The sequence below is a fragment of the Leguminivora glycinivorella genome, chromosome 25 (assembly GCF_023078275.1).
Source record: "Leguminivora glycinivorella isolate SPB_JAAS2020 chromosome 25, LegGlyc_1.1, whole genome shotgun sequence".
Lineage (NCBI taxonomy): Eukaryota > Metazoa > Arthropoda > Insecta > Lepidoptera > Tortricidae > Leguminivora > Leguminivora glycinivorella.
Window position 1 is genome coordinate 11,416,213 of NC_062995.1, and position 21,441 is coordinate 11,437,653.

The 21,441-nt window shown below is 38.0% G+C and overlaps 1 protein-coding gene across 1 annotated transcript; it reads left to right on the forward strand.

The window, feature by feature from the left end:
• Positions 1–1,264: 1,264 nt before the first annotated feature.
• On the forward strand, positions 1,265–7,324 carry LOC125239172 (gastrula zinc finger protein XlCGF57.1-like). The gene is made up of 2 exons (XM_048146685.1): positions 1,265–1,422; positions 6,440–7,324. The coding sequence occupies exons 1-2, from the start codon at positions 1,344–1,346 to the stop codon at positions 7,138–7,140; spliced, it is 780 nt and encodes a 259-aa protein (XP_048002642.1). The 5' UTR covers positions 1,265–1,343; the 3' UTR covers positions 7,141–7,324.
• Positions 7,325–21,441: the final 14,117 nt, after the last annotated feature.

The window sequence follows — 21,441 nt, forward strand, 5'->3', positions numbered from 1 at the left end:
TAATACCCAATTAAAGGTTTTTAATAATTGCGCAATTTTTTGGTTTTATGGCTTCATAATAATGACTTACCAATTCGTTACAAGGTATTAATACCCTTGCCTCGATATAATACGAAAATAATTTAAGAAGTTTATAAACTTAGTTATCATACAGGTAAAAATACTACTATTATAGTAATCTCTTTAACACTGGTCACACGTGCGAGAGGGACACCAGCCCCAACTTTGACCCTCTCATGTGGACACACTTTTGCTAGTCTGTCAAGAACGCCTTTATGCGCCGGTGATAAGGTTCAATTTAGCATGGCAAAAAAAGTGTGAGCTCAGTCCCTATTGTAGGTCGATGTACACAACAAGCAGTCGCGCGATAAATGATGGAACTATTTGTAAGTGCGATAGGGACGGCGAAGTTTTATCATATATGGCGCGACCATACTTGCCTGCCAAGTACCGGATCGAGACAATTGTCATCAAAATTGTTTTTTTTCGGTCTCACTTACGGATTATATTATGTACGGAACGACATTACAATGTTATATAACACTTTTTATTAAATTAGACCACTTAGACTAATATGCAAAGACCTTTACAGGGGACAGCTCAATCATATTTTTTGCCATACGAAATTAAATCTTATTGCTGAAACAGAAAGTCGATCGTATCAGACTAGCGAAAACGGTCCACATGAGAGGGCATTGTTTGGGCTGGTGTCCCTCTCGCACGTGTTGCCAGTGTTAATGAGGTTCCCATATTAGTAGTATTTTTATCTGTATATTACCTGACTTTATAACTTCTTATTTTATTTTAATGTTATATTCAAACTAGGGTTTCGATATATTTGAAAAAAAATTAAAATAATTATAATGTAATTATTTTGATGCCAGTAAATCAAAGATTTGTATAATTAAAAAATACTTTCAATTGGGTGTTAGTAGATTTAGTAGTAACTTTGAAAATTGACTGGTATCCCCAATTTATGACAGTGATGACGTCACTGAATAATGTTGACATTGTCAGCAAGTGCGAGAGGGACACCAGCCCAAACAATTACCTCTCATGTGGACACACTTTTTGACCTAATTAAACAATCTAGTTTAATAATTCTAAATCTATGCTAATATGAAACTCGACTGATTTCGGGTTTTTGAACGGTCGCCATTGTGTTCACGAAATGCTTTTTTGACGTGTTTTTGACAGCTGAGCTGAACGTACGTAGTGATTATATCAAAGAGAATATAATCACTACGTTTTATTGGATTATATATTAAATGGATTATATTCTCTTTAATCTTTAATCCTGACCTTTTAGCACATCACATTAGTATAACTTTTGAGAGTGAGCGATGGAGACGAGTGCCGAGTCTGGCAGCATGTCGCCGGCGCGCGTGAAGCTGGAGCCCGAGACGAACCAGTCGGAAATGGGTAAGCTCATACAATAATAACCGCGATCTACTCCGATGTCACTACTCACAATACTTGTGTGATCTACACGGGAAGCATGGTCGCGCGATAGACGATAAAATAGCAGGGTGGCTAGCCGAATGGCACAATCGCTCACGAAACGAAGCGCTAGTAGATATCTATCTCTATCGCGCTTGCGTATTGGCGCGACAGAGCCAGCGGCGTATCGCTTTCGTTTGGCGTCGGAGAAATGCCATTCGGCTACGGGGCCAGGCATATTTTATCGTCTATCGCGCGACCATGCTTCCCGTGCTGTTGATGCATGTAATTAATATTTATCATAATAGCGCGCGTTAAGTTTCTGCGTGCGAGATAGATAGATATCCGTTTGTTTATTTGTCACAATACACATTATAGGAATGCAAATTTAGATTATAATCTAGCTAATAATGAATATACAGGGTATTGTAGTTTTAATTGACATACGATAAATAACAGTTATAAAAAAAGAGTTCAAATACATACTAAGCAAATTGGAAAATAAATTGTACATAAAGATTTTTCACACTATTCACACAGTATTATTATGAAATTTATAAACAATTTGCTACAGGTTTTAAATTAAACTTCCACCCTGCAAATGAGAAATTTTATGTAATTACATATATGTATTTACATTACAAAATATTATGACGACCGGTCTGGCACAGTCGGTAGTGACCCTGCCTGCTGCGCCGCGGTCCCGGGTTCGAATCCCGGTAAGGGCATTTATTTGTGTGATGAGCACAGATATCTGTTCCTGAGTCATGGATGTTTTCTATGTATATAAGTATTTATATATTATGTATATCGTTTTCTGAGTACCCACAACACAAGCCTTGTAGAGCTTACCATGGGCCTAAGTCAATCTGTGTAAGAATGTCCTATAATATTTATTTATTTACTTATTATGTAATTACATATATGTAATTAATTTTTATATTTACAAAGCACTTACAATACAATATGGGCGAATCAACTTTTGGACCGGCATTTTTGGTGTCTCTGGCGTTACTCAAAATGTCCCTGGAGTTACCAAGAAATCCAAGAGTTTCAGTGTATTGGATCTAACAGTTAGGGTTATGTGTTAATGTACAGGGTAAAGTGAAAAATATTAATAAAATTCATTATGTAAGGGTGCAATTTTACAAAACAGATTTGAGTCGGCCAAAAAGTTGTTTCACCCACATAATACATATTTCAATGCTGTGATTTCACAGTTGAACAGACAAGTACATAAACATATTGATTGTGACATCATGTCCTTATGTTCAAGATTAGGTTCCTCCATAGGATCTTCTTCAATGGCCTTCTGCAGGTATAATTTCATAGGTGCAGTGATCTGAACACGGTTCCCCTTGTTTTGGCATAATTTTACAATCGAGAATTCTTTTTTGCATAATCTATATTGGCATAATTTACCTTTCGCATAATCTGTTATGGCATAGTATAGTTACGCATAATTTGTCTAGGCATATTTTTGTTTGTCCGAATATATTTCATGCATAAAGGTTATTCGCCGAATGGTTTTTATGCATAAATTATTTCTGCATAACATGGTTTAGTGGAAATTTACTACGCAGAATTTTTATCATAGGTAATACTACTATATTAATGTTGCAGTTCTAACCTAACCTAACCGAAATTCTTGACAAAATGTTTTATTTGTTGAGGTCGCAGTTCTAATTCTAACCTAACCAAACCGACTCTCTTAACAGCATTTAGTATGGGTGGATATTCTGATTTTAAGAAATATGCCAAATACAATTATGCGAATTAATTTTATTCATAAAAACAATCGGCGTAAACAGAATTATGCAAACTTATTTTCGGACAATGTGTTATTCGTATTATTTTCGATTATGACAAATAAGTTTTCTGCCAAATTAACATTCGGCGAAAATCGATTATGCGAAGTCTGTTATGCGAAAATCGTTTCGGACAATTAAAGTTATGCCAAATAGAGGGAACCCATCTGAACACACCACCTAGTAGGGAGGGTCTTGAGGTCTCATGTCTTCAACTTTCCGTTCATCATTATTATCTTCAGGCTGTCCAGTGGACAACGGGAGAGGTGTCAAAATATGTAGGAATTTAGTTCGATTGTACAAATATGCATTCCTTTTTAACTGCCTTCCAAATCTCATGGGAGGAGGTTATAAATTCTTCTTTGTTTTTTAATATTTGTTATTCAATACATACATATGTTGTTGTTGTTGTTGATTGTGCTAAGGCACCACACCATAGGTGCATAGGGCCTCCACGAGATTCTTCCACGCCTTTCTATCTTCAGCCCTTGGCCTCGTTCCAAGTCAGTCCCAACTCCTGCAGCTCGTTCTCAATGCTCCGTCTCCAGGTGTGTACGGGGCGTTTGCAGGCTCGCTTTCCTCCTTGAGGCCGCCACTCGAACGCGATACTATCGCTGTTGGTAGCTCCTCTTCGAAGGGTATATTTTTAAAAGTTAGTAATTCTGCATTCATAGATTTTCTAAAAATTACTTGCTTTGTCTGGGAATCGAACCGACTTAAATGTCAAAAAAAACCGGCCAAGAGCGTGTCGGGCCACGCTCAGTGTAGGGTTCCGTAGTTTTCCGTATTTTTCTCAAAAACTACTGAATCTATCAAGTTCAAAACAATTTTCCTAGAAAGTCTTTATAAAGTTCTACTTTTGTGATTTTTTTCATATTTTTTACACATATGGTTCAAAAGTTAGAGGGGGGGGACGCACTTTTTTTTCCTTTAGGAGCGATTATTTTCGAAAATATTAGTATTATCAAAAAACGATCTTAGTAAACCCTTATTCATTTTTAAATACCTATCCAACAATATATCACACGTTGGGGTTGGAATGAAAAAAAAATATCAGACCCCACTTTACATGTAGGGGGGCTAACCTAATAAAATATTTTTTTCCATTTTTTATTTTTGCACTTTGTTGGCGTGATTAATATACATATTGGTACCAAATTTCAGCTTTCTAGTACTTACAGTTACTGAGATTATCCGCGGACGGACGGACGGACGGACGGACAGACAGACATGGCGAAACTATAAGGGTTCCTAGTTGACTACGGAACCCTAAAAATCACCCTACCTTTATAATGCCAATCGAAAGAATAGCTAAAAAATAATAACCCTGCTTACGTAACATAGTATTTTAAAAGGAAAGGAATTGTTGTGTGATTAATTATACATAAATAAATAATAATAATAACTACCGGAAAGTTGCAAGCCTCACTTCCCTAATCTAAAGATTTTAACGCTAACAGCCTTATATATTTTAGAAACCTGCAAATTTGTTAAAAAAAACGTTAATCTATTCGAAGAAAATAAATACCATAGTTCAGAAACGTATAACCTGCGCCAACGAAATAGAGTCTTTATTAATGTCCCTGCTACGCTGCAAATGTTCAATAAAGGACCTCATGCAATGGCTATGACGATTTTTAATAAAATTCCTCAAAATATATTAAGCGAGAGAAAATACAAACCTTTTGTAAACAAACTAAAGTCCTATCATCTACTGAATTTGTGCCCATATTCCTTGCATGACTTCCTAGGAGACCAAACTTAGCTGTAAGTGCATGTTGTTGTTTTTGTTTTGTTTTGTTGTACTATTTATAATATGTAAAAATGCTACACCCTAAGTGGGGTCCATGTTTGTACCTACAATCTGTAAACACCTCTGTAAAATACCATGGTTGCATTGAATAAATGAATATGAATATGAATATGAAATATATCCTGAAGGACGGTACGGTCGACCTTTGTCGGGCATGCCGCCGTCCCGGAGAGTCACTCAGGCATATCATCTCCGGTTGTTCTCAACTTGGTAACGGCGCGGCGAGTAGGTAATACTTGCACAGACATAATCTCGTAGCCAGGATTATTCACCAGCAACTTGCTCTTCAGTACGGCCTTGTGGACCGCGAAGTACCGTACTACAAGTACTTACCCACTGGCAGCTTGGGCCCTGCCCCGCTGCTGGCGGCACCCTAGGTTGTTGTTTTTTTACATTGTTTTGTATGTGAATTTTGTATTTTACTTTTATAGTGACGACCGGTCTGGCGCAGTCGGTAGTGACCCTGCCTGCTACGCCGCGGTCCCGGGTTCGAATCCCGGTAAGGGCATCTATTTGTGTGATGAGCACAGATATTTGTTCCTGAGTCATGGATGTTTTCTACGTATATAAGTATTTATATATTATATATATCGTTGTCTGAGTACCCACAACACAAGCCTTCTTGAGCTTACCGTGGGCCTCAGTCAATCTGTGTAAAAATGTCCTATAATATTTATTTATTTATTATTTATTTATATTCATATTATAAACAGCCTAACTTAAGACGAAAGATGAATAAAGGAAATAATAATAAGCCCGCGGGGGCAGCTTGTGGCGAGCTGACGGTGAGTGGCGACACCGCGGACCCCTATTCCAGAGGGCACTTCCATCTAGCCCTCGCCTCTGCGCTTGCCTTAACCGGCCGGCCAGAGTGGATTCGCAAGAGCGGGACCTACGCTCCAGGTTGGAAGTGTAAAATATAACCAAAGGTCCGGGACCCCATGGTCCCGAGATATGGAGAAAACAAATAAATTATAATAAAATCGTTTATTGTAAAAACCTTCTACATACAGCGCCTTAATCTAAAAGAAATACTTAGTTTGTAAACACTTAAAACTATATATTTATTACACCCAAAAATAACATGTTACAACAAACGAAAAGATGCAACAATTACAAAAAAAAAGAGGACTATTTAAGTAAAAAAAGATATTGGCGCTGGCGCTGATGTAGTGGCTACAAAGGGACGCCACTCAGCATATGCTCTGATATGAGTACCACAGCGCTGGTCTTCCGTCGCGCCCCGGACAACCCTGAATAGCGTAAATAAGTACTTCTATGGTGTTATAATTATAACACACACATGTAGCCAATAATCTATATTGATTCATCCTCAACTTTGTCCTACAACTTGATTCAACTGTACCGTTTGTTCCAGCCCCTGTGAAGGAAGAACCTGTATTCCTGGATGAAGAGGAGCGTGTGAAGGAGGAGTGGTCGGACAGCACGGCCGGGCGCGGCGTGAGCGAGGCAGCCATGCTGGCCGACTTGTACATCGAGCACGAGGTGAAGGACGAGCTCGTGCTGGGGCCGGAGCGCCCGCACCGCCCCGTAGTCGCCCCGGCCGCCCTGTCTAATCGTGTCGCAGCGTCCGCCGAGCCCGCACACACACCCAGCGCCATCGCCACCGTCTATCAGTGTCACCATTGCGGCCAACTGTTCTGGGATAAGCTGTTTTTGAAGAAACACGTAAACACTCACTCACCTTTACATCATTCAAAAACAGAAAATTGTGGTTCAAAACGACATCAAACACACACAGATATACAGACTCGTCTGAAAACTCACACAGACGATAAACCTTTCTGGTGTACTCAATGTGACTACAAGTGTAGACGGAAAGATCAATTACGGTCACATCTGATTATTCACACTGACGAAAAGCCTTTTAGTTGTAGCTACTGTGACTACAAATGTAGACGAAAAGCACATTTAAAGTCTCATCTGATGACTCACACTGACGAAAAACCTTTTAGTTGTGGCTACTGTGACTACAAAGGTAGACGAAAAGAACATTTAAAGACTCACCTTATTACGCACACCAAAGAGGATCGAGTATTAGTGTCACTGTCAAAGTAAAATGTGTAGTCACAGTACTCACAGTACATAAACTGACATCACTCGACACAGGCATAAAACTTTTGAACTTCAGTTTTGAAATTTTAACCCATATTCTTAAGAGGCCTGATTCCCTAAATACCGCTCATGAATTTAGTACTTTTTATTCACTGTGAGGCTTCAAGTGCAGAAGGAAATGACAGTTACGGCCACACCTGTCCATAGCTGGGCACCGTTAATCAAATAGTTAACTTCGATAATCGTTAATCCGTTACTATAAAAGTTAACTTCGTTAATCGTTAAAGCGATACATTTCAGCAAATTTAACGGAAGTTAAAGTTAATCGATAATCCGTTAATCGTGATAAAAATTTTTTTTACTGTAGTCAGTTATCAACTATTAAGTTTTTGGGTAAGTTTATTATGTTACTGTAAAAGACAGAAGATCGCCAAAATCTCTTGAAAAATCCCAGCTGCCAATTGGTAAAAGCGAAATGTTAATAAATATTGTTCTCTTTGGACTTATACAGAGTGGGGCCTGTAACAAAGGCGAAGAATTGAACTCTAGGCTATTCTCCTTATACTGATCAACATTTGTTCGGCGACTTTTAAAAATAACATGTATTTTGATTTTTATCACCCTTGAAAGTTTTTTCTAAGAGGTAATGTATTGCGAATTCTGTTAAGTCTAAAGTGTGACAGACAGTGTCAATGACAACAATAATGGCGTACATTGAAGCTAATATTTATTTTGTATGAAAAATTACAAATTTAAAGACTTCATAATTTTTAAAAGTCACTGAACAAATGTTGATCAGTATAAGGAGAATAGCCTACAGTTCAATTCTTCGCCTTTGTTACAGGCCCCACTCTGTATATACGTTGTTTCGGTAAGTCCTAGGTTTTACCTTAGACCCTAGGTATTGGGTCATTCATGCGGTCGTAGTCATGGTGCGTAGGTTCCTCGGATTGAGACACCTCTAATAGAAGTTGTGATCCACGGTAACTTGGTAGATAGAGCGGCTCGCCGAACTCTGGCTTGATGCGTCGGTTGCGCGATTTATGTGCCATGCGTCGTGCCTGATGATTTACATTCTGTTTCGCAGTTAGTGATGGGTGCAGTAGGACTAATAAACTTTAGCAGGTCTCGAACAAATGATCCAAAGGCACCAATTAATATGTAGACTGTGAATTTTTGGGAAAATCCTAGGTTTCGCCGTACTCCGGGCTTTTACAGTAGCGGTCAGAGCAAGTTTTACTCGGCGCGTGCGGAACTGGATTAACGATTAACGGACTCGAAGAAATTTAACGAAAGTTAACGAATCCGTTAACATTTTTTAAAGTTAACTTAAAAGTTAATCCGTTAACCAAAATGTTAACTTCGTTAATTAACGATTAACGGATTAACGAGTTAATGCCCAGCTATGCACCTGTCGAATCCACAAATTCGGCAAACTTATAAAGTAACGATTTTGTATGCACACTAGTTTGGATCTAAGTGTTATGTCATTAAGGGTTAGTTTAGATAATCCTACAAAAAAGTGATTGGTACATGCTTTATATCTATATAATATAAAGCTACAATTATAATTATATAAATACATACGTAAGGACGGTGAATCCTGACCCACCGTAATACAGTTCACACTAGTACGGGGATCAGATGACACTTATCTTTTGGTTTTGTACCATGAAAATGTTAAAATTGTAAATAGAATAAGCACCTTTATTGACTCAATAAAATATCTTATATCTTCTTATCTTATATTTAGAATTATTAAACTAGATTGTGGAATCACATTTTTTGCCATACTAAATTGAACCTTATCACTGAGATAGAAAGTCGATTGTATCAGTTACGCCGTGGCTTGCGTGGGCGACGGTCGCGCGACGGCGATGCGACGCATACGAAATCAAACCTTATCGATATGGAAGTATAAGACGCGACGGCGACGGTCGCCAGCCCAAACAATGACCTCTCATGTGGACACACTTTTTGACCTAACTACTCATTCTGGTTTAAGTGTAATTCTGTGGTGAATCACTCTGGTGAAAAACTATTTAAGTTTCAATACACATACTATAAAAAATTGTATGCCTCATAGAAATTTTACATTTAGCGAGATTTTGTTTTCATTCATTTCTGATTAGTTACTGTAGCCAATAGTAGCCTCCATAAAGAACAGGTGATATGGTTGGATTTATGTTATTTTTTGTATAAAGCAATATAAATTATCAGCTTGTCTAAATGTTTGATATGTGTAATAGCTAACAGTTCATGCAGCAATGATAGCATACTAGCGTTTAAGCAAGTTTCTAAATAAAACATATAAGTACATAATAATAGTAGTTTTAATAACATTAATTTACCTACAACGGAAGCCTATATCAGTCATCTGTTTATTAATATATGCGGGCCAAAGTTACACCCTGTGTTACTGTAACGGACTCTACGGTAACTTGGTCGAACGAGCGAAGCGATGTTCTTCAATTAAACTCCACACGACTCACAGACTACTAAGAAGATACTACGACACGACTCTCTACTCACGTTTCTGCAATTCCATGTTATTAACTTTGAACGAAATTCATGTAAATGGGTAAACGTATTGCTGAGGTCGTCATATTTACCTTCTTGAACATATTATGAGCCGGTTCGATCAAGGGGTTATGGAGCTACAAAAGTAGAATACCAAACAAAACATCCAGCGAGCCAGATTTCGATCGGACGTCCATGCGCTCAAGGCCACGTCCACGTCCGTCGACCGATAGTTTGCACGGTTAAGCTAGGAACACACTACGCGGACGTCCGTCGTGAATCGACCGCGGACGGGAATCTGGACAATGAAGCTAGGAACATACTACGCGGACGTCCGTCGTAAAACGACCGCGACCGCGACCTATCAGTGTGCACGGAACAAAACATCCAGAGAGCCAGATTTCGATCGGACGTCCGTGCGCTCAAGGCCACGTCCGCGTCCGTCGACCGATAGTTTGCACGGTTATGTGTAATGTCATTGTCCAGATTCCCGTCCGCGGTCGATTCACGACGGACGTCCGCGTAGTGTGTTCCTAGCTTCACATTACACATAACCGTGCAAACTATCGGTCGACGGACGCGGACGTGGCCTTGAGCGCACGGACGTCCGATCGAAATCTGGCTCTCTGGATGTTTTGTTCCGTGCACACTGATAGGTCGCAGTCGCGGTCGTTTTACGACGGACGTCCGCGTAGTATGTTCCTAGCTTTAAGTGTATATTCAGGGTGCGCCAAAGTTCATATAAAATTGTTATATAGATTATTGGTAGTCCGAAAATGTTTCTCATACAATTTTACATTATAACGATCATTATTTATAACAATTTTATGTGAATAACTATCGTAACTTCGAATGACTTATGTTCATAATGCCATTCATCATAAATACGTTTTATACTAATGTTTATGTTTATATACTTATTGATCATAACGATTGCGAGTAATATAATTTATCGTTATATTATTGTTAACAGAACAGACATCACATGTGACAATCCAGTTAGGTGCGACGACGAGCGAAGCGAGGAGGAGCGGGTTAGGTTGACGAATTTTTAATGTAAATTGTATATGTCACTGTAAAAGCTTCAAGCGCGCTTCTATAAATGACACAAGTTTTTCATAGAACTTCCCTAAAACTTTTTAAATAATTTTATGATGAATGATTTTCTTAAACACAAAATTATGAATGTTATTAAATATTTGTATAGAATTTATGATTAAAAATTTTCGACTAAATGATTATTATGAACAATGATAGTAGTACTATTACTATTGATAATAATGAAACAAAATTATGATAAGTAAAATTATGAGAAATGATCATTCGGAGCACAAATCGGTATAAACAATAATTTTATAACAAATAATTTTATATGAGCCAATATGGACCCGTATATTCATTGTCCAGGTCCCCGTCCGCGGCAACGGCAAATTAAAATTGAAAAAAATAGACGAAATTTTGTTGAGCCAAAGAAAATTGTGTAATTTCGCACTTCTAGGTGACTACCTAATTTTAACAAATGTAATACATACCATTAACAGACTATCGCTCCGCCCCAAGATTACCCTGGTCGCGATATTTAAGCTAGGAACATACTACGCGGACGTCCGTCGTAAATCGACCGCGACCGATCAGTGTGCACGGTCACAAAACATCCAGCGAGCCAGATTTCGATCGGACGTCCATGCGCTCAAGGCCACGTCCACGTCCGTCGACCGATAGTTTGCAACTTTGCACGGTTAAGTGTATATTCATTGTCCAGATCCCCGTCCGCGGTCGATTTACGACGGACGTCCGCGTAGTCGGCGTAGTATGTTCCTAGCTTTACGATCCAAGAATTCGCACCGCAATTCATCCTCATAGCCTGGAGGCTATATTACAATTTCCTTTCGACCGATTTGATCAGCTCGTCTGGTGTGGCCCTTAAGACGGGGCTACCCCAAAGACCTTTACAGGGGACAGCTCAATCACATTTTTTGCCATACGAAATTAAACCTTATTACTGAAACAGAAAGTCGATCGTATCAGACTAGCGAAAACGGTCCACATGAGAGGGCATTGTTTGGGCTGGTGTCCCTCTCGCACGTGTTGCCAGTGTTAATGAGGTTCCCATATTAGTAGTATATTACCTGACTTTATAACTTCTTATTTTATTTTAATGTTATATTCAAACTAGGGTTTCTATATATTTCAAAAAATTTGAAAATAATTATAATGTAATTATTTTGATGCCAGTAAATCAAAGATTTGTATAATTAAAAAATACTTTCAATTGGGTGTTAGTAGATTTAGTAGTAACTTTGAAAATTGACTGGTATCCCCAATTTATGACAGTGATGACGTCACTGAATAATGTTGACATTGTCAGCAAGTGCGAGAGGGAAACCAGCCCAAACCACAGAATATATAATAGTACAAGTACAGAAGGCCCACTGCTTTGATGTTCACAAAATGCCGCCTTTTTAAATGCCTACAAAATTCTAACAAAGAAACGAGCCGCACGTGCGCAGCATCGGATGATAGGGTTGCCTATGGATTAAAACGAATTAATTCTCAGATAAAATGTTATACTATATATTCAAGTCTTGGGTACTTTCTAGCTATATATATAGTATTTATATATTTTTGTGTAAGCCTTCAGCATCACAAGCCTTATTGAACTTTTCCGTGGGACTTAATCAATAAGATCTGTGTAAGATTGTCCTATTTTATTCATGATGTCTATTTAACTATGCATTATTAGCCGTTCCACACGTGGACATCGCATATGAACCTTAAAAAAACTCGCGACGTAAAGTAACAATAGAAAGTGCGAACGTGCGTTCCGTGAGAACGCGCGCCACCCCTGATTAGGCCGCGAACTCGCGGCCGCCAGCATGTACTTGTAGCGCGGCGATACAAACGCGGAGTGAGCCGCCCCTGCCCAAACAATTACCTCTCATGTGGACACACTTTTTGACCTAACTAAACAATCTAGTTTAATAATTCTAAATCTATGGGCTACCCAAAGATGATAGAATTGAGCTGTCAATACTCAATGTCACTTGGGCACTTCACTTATCTGTCAGTGGCAGTGCGTCTTTGTCTTCATCTCAAAGCGTATTTTACTTGCAATATTTGCATTTCGTATTTGTTTCGATAGGAGCACATCTAAACATCTCGAGTAAGACGTTTTGAGCACAAAAGTATAACTTTTGAGAGTGAGAGATGGAGACGAGTGCCGCGTCTGGCAGCATGTCGCCGGCGCGCGTGAAGCTGGAGCCCGAGACGGACCAGTGGGAAATGGGTAAGCTCATACAATAACCGCGATCTACTCCGATATCACTACTCACAATACTTGTGTGATCTGTTGATGCGTGTTATTAATATTTATCATAATAGCGCGCGCTAAGTTTCCTGGCAAACAACTGCGTGCCAGATAGATATCCGTTTATTTGCTTGCCACAATACACACAGAATATACAAAAAAAAAGAGTTCTAATGCATTCTAAGTTGCATAAAGCCAACTGATACTCAATGAGTCAGTTTTATATACCCCAAAAAAAAATTTTTTGGGTTAGTTTAACATAGGATTGTTTGTTGTAAATTTTGGTTTCGTAAATTGTTCCTTGTCCATCATAGGAGGTACACAGTTTTCTGGGTCCAGTTAAGGACACTTGCAATGTAACACTATTTCCTTATATCTGTGGAGTAACAAACTAATATGTTTTATACCTTATCTCATGGTTAATGCAGTAAGTAAAACTCGTTCTTGTTTACTCGGAGTATTATTTTTTTATTATTTTATACATGAACTCAACTCTCTTAACAACATTACTAAGAATTCGTCTTGATATTTTTAACTGCCTTCCAAATCTCAAGGAAAGGGGTTCTCAATAAGTCTGTATTTTTTTTTAATGTTTATTTCTTGATATCTCCGCCGTTACTGGACCGATTTTGGAATTTTTTTTTTTTATTTAATGTATACATATGCATACAGATTGGTCCCATTTTTCTCAGAACCCAGTTTTGGTGGTGGGATCCTGGAGAAATCGAGGGAACTCCTCAAATCTGAAAGGCATACATATGGTGATTTTTGTGTTTTTAAAGGAACAGCATGCATTTACGTACGGAACAGTGACATTTGGTGCAGTGGAACTCCTGATGATGGTCAGAATGGATCTCCTCAAATCTGATCGGCACACTTATAGTGACTTTGGTATTTTTATAAGAACAGCATGCACTTACGTTCAGAACAGTGACATTTGGTGCAGTGGAACTGCTGATGATGGTCAGAACGGAACTCCTCAAATCTGAACGGCACACTTATAGTGACTTAAGGTTTAAGAACTTTATTCTCACTAAGAATTTACATAAATTCGCTTACTTGAGAATACAATTATGTTTCAGTATATCTATCTTACGACTAACATGCAGACAGTGTTATATATTATACTGTATAAATAAATGATTATAACAAAACATTCGTTTGTTTACAAAGTGGGTAGAAATATGTTACTAACCGGCTTGAGGAACTAAACTCATGCAAGTAGCTATGGTGCATTCCCAACGCTTACCAAACGCATACAAATTTACGCTACCAAGTATAAATATGTCTTTTGGTTAAGCGCGGTCGTTAAGAACGAGAAGTCGCTTTATAACGTATGCGGAATGAAATCTGGACAAAATTCAATGTCTTATAAAATTAATATAACATAGTTTATTTTTGATATCTTTCGTGATTTTAATTATGTATTGAATATCGATAAATAAAAGAGTTAGTTTTCGCCAATGTGAGGCTTCTAACAGTTCTAACAGAACTTGTGATACTTTATGTCCATCGGTGTCGACAAAACCAATTTTTAAGGTCCAAATTCATCTTCCATGTGATAACTTTTTAAAGAAGCTTCGTGTGCTCGACATTTTTCACATTCTTGTCCGTAGGATTATTAGTGTTCTCAAAATAATAGTTTTCTTGTCGTGAAATTCCATTTACTCGACATATAATTAGTCATTCAGAAACCCAGAAATGCAAAAACAGCTGTTTTTTACATTTTTTGACTTAACGGCGTAGCAGCATTTTCAAAGTTTTTTATTTTTGAAGACCTAACTTTATAATAATATAGGCCTAACTTTTTTTGAATGTGTATCGATACTCATGTCTTCAAGATAATTTTTATCACTTTCGCTGCCCCATTCGAATGCTGTCTCGAGCTCTCTGTAAGATTTTGTGCCTTAGGGGGCCGACATTTCTTTTAATCAAATCTCTCCCAGAAAACTTGCCAATGCTGTAATGTTTTCTTGAACCACGCTTTGTTGCGGTAGTTTTTGTAAAGAAAAAGGACGCAAAAATATTATAAATTGACTGTTAGCTTCTAACCCTTCCTACAAAACTTTCCTCGGGCTTTGCATTCGGTCACAGAAAATTGGTATGTAGAAATTACAAACTGTTTCGCTAGGTCGTCCTTCTCGATTGACCATCATTTCGAGAAAAGGAATCCAATACTCATGAAACTTACCAGTTTAAATGACAGATATGTAAACTTTAATCTGGCATTTATACATTATTTTAGTTTATTTATTTACTTACTCTGTACGATATCAAAACTTTGTCCAGATTTCATTCCGCATACGTTACTGGTGACATGCGTCCGTCATCCAAATTTCAAAATTGGTTCAGAAATGACGGAGATATCGAATAACATACATACAGTCACGCCTGTATCCCATAAAGGGGTAGGCAGAACACATGAAACTACTAAAGCTTCAGTGCCACTCTTGGCAAATAAGGGGTTGAAAGAAAACGAAACTGTCATTGCAGTGACAAGTTGCCAGCCTCTCGCCTACGCCACAATTTAACCCATATCCCATAGTCGCCTTCTACGATACCCACGGGAAGAAAGGGGGTGGTGAAATTCTTAACCTGTCACCACACAGGCAACCCGTCACCACACAGGCACAACAAACAATCAAATAACAAACATTAAAAAATATACACACGAATTGATAACATAATCCAACATTTGAAAGTATTTATTACCAGAACCCCAAAGGAGGGCGGTTTTTTTTGACGTGATAACGTCTAATAACTCGTTACTACGGGCAGCATGCACGAAAAAGATGACGTCATTGTCCCGTTTCCCAATATAGCTTAAGCGCCATCTATTGGCGCGCGTTGGAACTAAGCGGCTGATCGATGCGCTCGGTATGGTTGTAGCGTGTGGCCTGAGTAAAGCACCACAGCTGCGACAGATGGCGCGCCCGTGTTTATTATTTTTGAGTGTTTGTAATTTAAAAACTTGAAAGATTGCATTAAAATAAGCATCTTTTATAGAATGAAGTTGTTTGAAAAACCTACTTATTTAGGAGTTAGAGCAGTACGAAGTTGCGAATTTTCCCATAGTATTTACTAAGGCGCCAGAGACTTAATAAATTTACGATGATTTTTTTACCAATATAACCTATGTTAATATTGATAAATCATATAGAACACGTTTAAATAAGGATGTTTTGTTATATAAACTTTTTCTTCTCCATTAATATTTACTGAGATATTAGGGTTCTAAGATTAGTAAATGGCACTAGCACTTTAATAAAATTAACGCGTGTCTCGCAAACGGTCTAGGATACAAAATGACGACTTTTATATAGGTATAGGTTAGGTTCGTTAGGTATCTTCAAACGGCCGAAGGCTCCTATTTTGTGCAGTTTCTGTAATAAGCGGGGCTCCGTCGATATCGCTTTCTGTCTCTGGCGCCTTAGTAATGCTACGGGAAAATGTTGCAACTTTGCACCACTCTAACTCCTAAATTAGTAGGTTTTAAAAAAAATTATGGACAAAAAACACAAATCCGTAAAAATAAGTATCTAAAAACTGATGGCATTCTACCATAAACAAGAGTCATAGAGCTGCTTAATTTTGAAGTTTCATTTAATTCGGTTATTTCTGAATAATTTGGTGGCAAGATAGAAGTCATCAGTTTACTAAAAATAATAATTTTTAAGAAAAAAATTGGTTGTCTGTAAAGTCGGTTTACGGACGGTAGTTTAACGTGATAACGTCAAACATTACAGTAGTATAGACAGGGGCGGTCAGAGTATAGCAAAAGGGGCCCGATTCTGGGACTTTTTTCACGTTTTTTTATTTATTTATTTATTAAAAATACACAAAAGTTAACAGTATTTCACCAAAGCACTAATGTGGTAATATAATTATGTACATGTTAAATTGACATAAATAAAATCAAACACACTTAAAAGTTAAACTATGGTTATTACATTAATTACCTAAGGTGTGTAGAGTCTATGAACCTTAAGAGTTTTCTGTAAAACACACCAACACTATCAGCAAATATGTCAATATCGCCTGTCTCCAACATGATGCGGTTAAGAGCAGCTCGGGCTCGAGCGGTGCGCCGGCCGCCGCGAACAGGCGCCGCCGCCGCCGCGCCGGCACCGCGCCCGGCATGCCAACCACCACATTCGCTCTTATTTTTATAAAACCAGAAATTAAAGTTTGTTAGTTAACATAAAGGTAAAACAACCGTAGGAATTGTATAAAAGTATGAGCTGCCTTGCAAATTTTAATATTTCGAGATTACAAACATATTCCAGACAAAAAGATGGACAGACAGACGCACAAGTAATCCTATAAGGGTTCTGTTTTTCCTTTTTGTGGTACGGATGCCTAAAAAACTGCTTTTTTCAGGTGTTTTTTTTTTTTTTTCAAGACAGAAAAAAACCGTTTTTTTTGCAACCCTAAGCAAAAGTGGTAAAAATGTCATCATAGAATGAAAATTTGGTCAGGGAAATTTTCTGAAACGGTCAGGGAAAAGTCAGGGATTTTTTTGGGTTTAGTAGTGGACACCCTGAATATTAAAGTTACATACATACATAAATACATATATACGTAACTTGATCGAATTGTAATTATAAGTTATATATATAACCATTTGTTTCAGCCCCTGTGAAGGAAGAAGCTGTATTCCTGGATGAAGAGAAGCGCGTGAAGGAGGAGTGGTCGGACAGCACGGCCGGGTGCGGCGTGAGCGAGGAGCCATGCTGGCCGACTTGTACACCAAGCACGAGGTGAAGGACGAGCTCGTGCTGGGGCCGGAGCGCCCGCACCGCCCCGTAGTCGCCCCGGCCGCGCTATATAATCGTGTCGCAGCGTCCGCTCTCGCGTCCGCCGAGCCCGCACACACACCCAGTGCCATCGCCACCGTCTATCAGTGTCACCATTGTAGCCAACTGTTCTGGGATAAGCTGTTTTTAAAGAAACACGTAAACACTCACTCACCTTTACATCATTCAAAAACAGAAAATTGTGGTTCAAAACGACATCAAACACACACAGATATACAGACTCGTCTGAGAACTCACACAGACGATAAACCTTTCTGGTGTACTCAATGTGACTACAAGTGTAAACGAAAACCAGATTTACAGAGGCACCTGATGACTCACACTGACAAGAAGCCTTTTAGTTGTAGCCACTGTGACTACAAGTGTAGAAGCAAAGCACGATTAAAGTCTCACCTGATGATTCACACTGACGATAAGCCTTTTAGGTGTACTCAGTGTGACTACAAGTTTAGACGAAAACCAGATTTACAGAGGCACCTGATGACTCACACTGACGAGAAGCCTTTAAGTTGTAGCCACTGTGACTACAAGTGTAGAAGCAAAGCAGAATTAAAGTCTCACCTGGTGACTCACGGCGACGAGATGCCTTTTAATTGTAGCCACTGTGGCTACAAGTGCAAACGAAAACCTCAATTACAGGTTCATCTGATGACTCATACTGACAAGAAGCCTTTTAGTTGTAGCCACTGTGACTACAAGTGTAGACGAAACGTTGAATTACAGGCCCATCTGATGATTCACACTGAAGAGAAGCCTTTTAATTGTAGCCACTGTGACTATAGGTGTAAAAGAAAATCATTTTTACGGAACCACCTTATGACTCACACAGACAAAAAGCCTTTTAGTTGTAGCCACTGTGACTACAAATGTAAACGGAAATATCTATTACGGACACACCTGATGACTCACACTGACGAAAAGCCTTTTAGTTGTAGCCACTGTGACTACAAATGTAGACGAAAAGCACATTTAAAGTCTCATCTGATTTCGCACACCAAAGAGGATCGAGTATAGTGTCACTATCAAAGTAAAATGTGTAGTCACAGTACATAGACTGACATGACTCGACACAGGCATAAAACTTTTGAACTTCAGTTTTGAAATTTTAACCCATATTCTTAAGAGGCCTTATTCCCTAAATACCGCTCATACTTTTTCACTGTGATGTAACGTAAATGAGATTTTGTGAGTGCGTTTAGTAAAACGTCCCACTTTGTTGGTTACCATTAAGGCGAGATTTACTTGTTTCTGTATATGAATGAACTGAAAAAGGGGCTTTGTAGCGATCGACATTTCACTGTTACTTGCTTTGACAGGGCTATTGTGACATAATAACATACAATTCAGATATACCTTAGTGACTTTTATGGAGGGATCTCAAATTCTCAAGTGAACAATCACTCGAAATTGACTAAATTTTAGCAAAAAAACGTTTTTTTTTTTCACGTGTATATTATAACACTCTGAACTACCTCTACAAGCCAACCACACAAAAAAAAATGGGTTAAAGTTAAAAGTGGGTTATAACGGCGTTAGTCGGAACAATATTAGGACATTTAAATTAGGCCAAATGATCATTATGCCAAAAAATATTAGGCGATCTAAAAATCGAAGAAAAAACTTTAGGAATCTAGATATACATCCTATAACACTCAATCGATTCAAGTTTTGACTCTTACTTACAAATTAAAATCAAAGTATTACATATAATCAACAGTTAGTTAAAATTACCTATACTTTCTTCATAATTTGATTTGAAGTATTTTACCTAGGCGTAAAGCCTCTTAAAATGTCAAATATTACTAGCGCCATCTAGTCGAGAGTCAATCAAAAGAGTAACGCCATCTAGGCCACCGTACCTTTTTCTTAACAGTACAATTTTCTTAGACTTTATCTGCATATACGGAGTTACATGTGTCTTTGCTCACACTAACGAGGAGCTTTTGTAGCCGCTGCGACTACAAGTGTAGAAGAGGAGAACAGTTAGGGGCTCACCTGTGGAGCGCCCTTCATGTATGTATACTATGTGTAGTGAGACAGGAAATGAGAGTTACGGCCACACCTATTGAATCACTCCGGTGAAAAACTATTCAAGTTTGAATACACATACTATAAAAATGTTATGCCTCATAGAAATTTTACATTTAGCGAGATGAATAGTTACTGTAGCCAATAGTAGCCTCCATAAAGAACAGGTGATATGGTTGGATTTATGTTATTTTCTGTATAAAGCTATATAAATTATCAGCCTGTCTAAATGTTTGATATGTGTAATAGCTAACAGTTCATGCAGCAATGATAGCATACTAGCGTTTAAGCAAGTTTCTAAATAAAACATATAAGTACATAATAATAGTAGTTTTAATAACATTAATTTACCTACAACGGAAGCCTATATCAGTCATCTCTTTATTAATATATGCGGGCCAAAGTTACACCCTGTGTTACTGTAACGGACTCTATGGTAACTTGGTCGAACGAGCGAAGCGATGTTCTTCAATTAAACTCCACACGACTCACAGACTACTAAGAAGATACTACGACACGACTCGCTACTCACGTTTCTGCAATTCCAACAACAACTTGCAACAGCAAGTTGCAACTTTGAACGAAATTCATGTAAATGGGTAAACGTATTGCTGAGGTCGTCATATTTACCTTCTTGAACATATTATGAGCCGGTTCGATCAAGGGGTTATGGAGCTACAAAAGTAGAATACCAAACAAAACATCCAGCGAGCCAGATTTCGATCGGACGTCCATGCGCTCAAGGCCACGTCCACGTCCGTCGACCGATAGTTTGCACGGTTAAGTGTATATTCAGGGTGCGCCAAAGTTCATATAAAATTGTTATATAGATTATTGGTAGTCCGAAAATGTTTCTCATACAATTTTACATTATAACGATCATTATTTATAACAATTTTATGTGAATAACTATCGTAACTTCGAATGACTTATGTTCATAATGTCATTCATCATAAATACGTTTTATACTAATGTTTATATACTTATTGATCATAACGATTGCGAGTAATATAATTTATCGTTATATTATTGTTAACAGAACAGACATCACATGTGACAATCCAGTTAGGTGCGACGACGAGCGTAGCGAGGAGGAGCGGGTTAGGTTGACGAATTTTTAATGTAAATTGTATATGTCACTGTAAAAGCTTCAAGCGCGCTTCTATAAATGGAACAAGTTTTTCATAGAACTTCCCTAAAACTTTTTAAATAATTTTATGATGAATGATTTTCTTAAACACAAAATTATGAATGTTATTAAATATTTGTATAGAATTTATGATTAAAAACTTTCGACTAAATGATTATTATGAACAATGATAGTAGTACTATTGATAATAATGAAACAAAATTATGATAAGTAAAATTATGAGAAATGATCATTCGGAGCACAAATCGGTATAAACAATAATTTTATAACAAATAATTTTATATGAGCCAATATGGACCCGTATATTCATTGTCCAGGTCCCCGTCCGCGGCACGGGCAAATTAAAATTGAAAAAAATAGACGAAATTTTGTCGAGCCAAAGAAAATTGTGTAATTTCGCACTTCCAGGTGACTACCTAATTTTAACAAATGTAATCATTGAACTACTATGTACTACGTACTAGAAATGACAACTCGAACAT

What these genes read in the sequence shown, in the direction of transcription:
- LOC125239172 (XM_048146685.1), top strand. Translation starts at nt 1,344, where the DNA reads ATGGAGACGAGTGCCGAGTCTGGCAGCATGTCGCCGGCGCGCGTGAAG. An exon ending in GACGAACCAGTCGGAAATGG is followed by an intron (nt 1,423 to 6,439) that starts GTAAGCTCATAC and finishes CGTTTGTTCCAG; the next exon opens with CCCCTGTGAAGGAAGAACCT.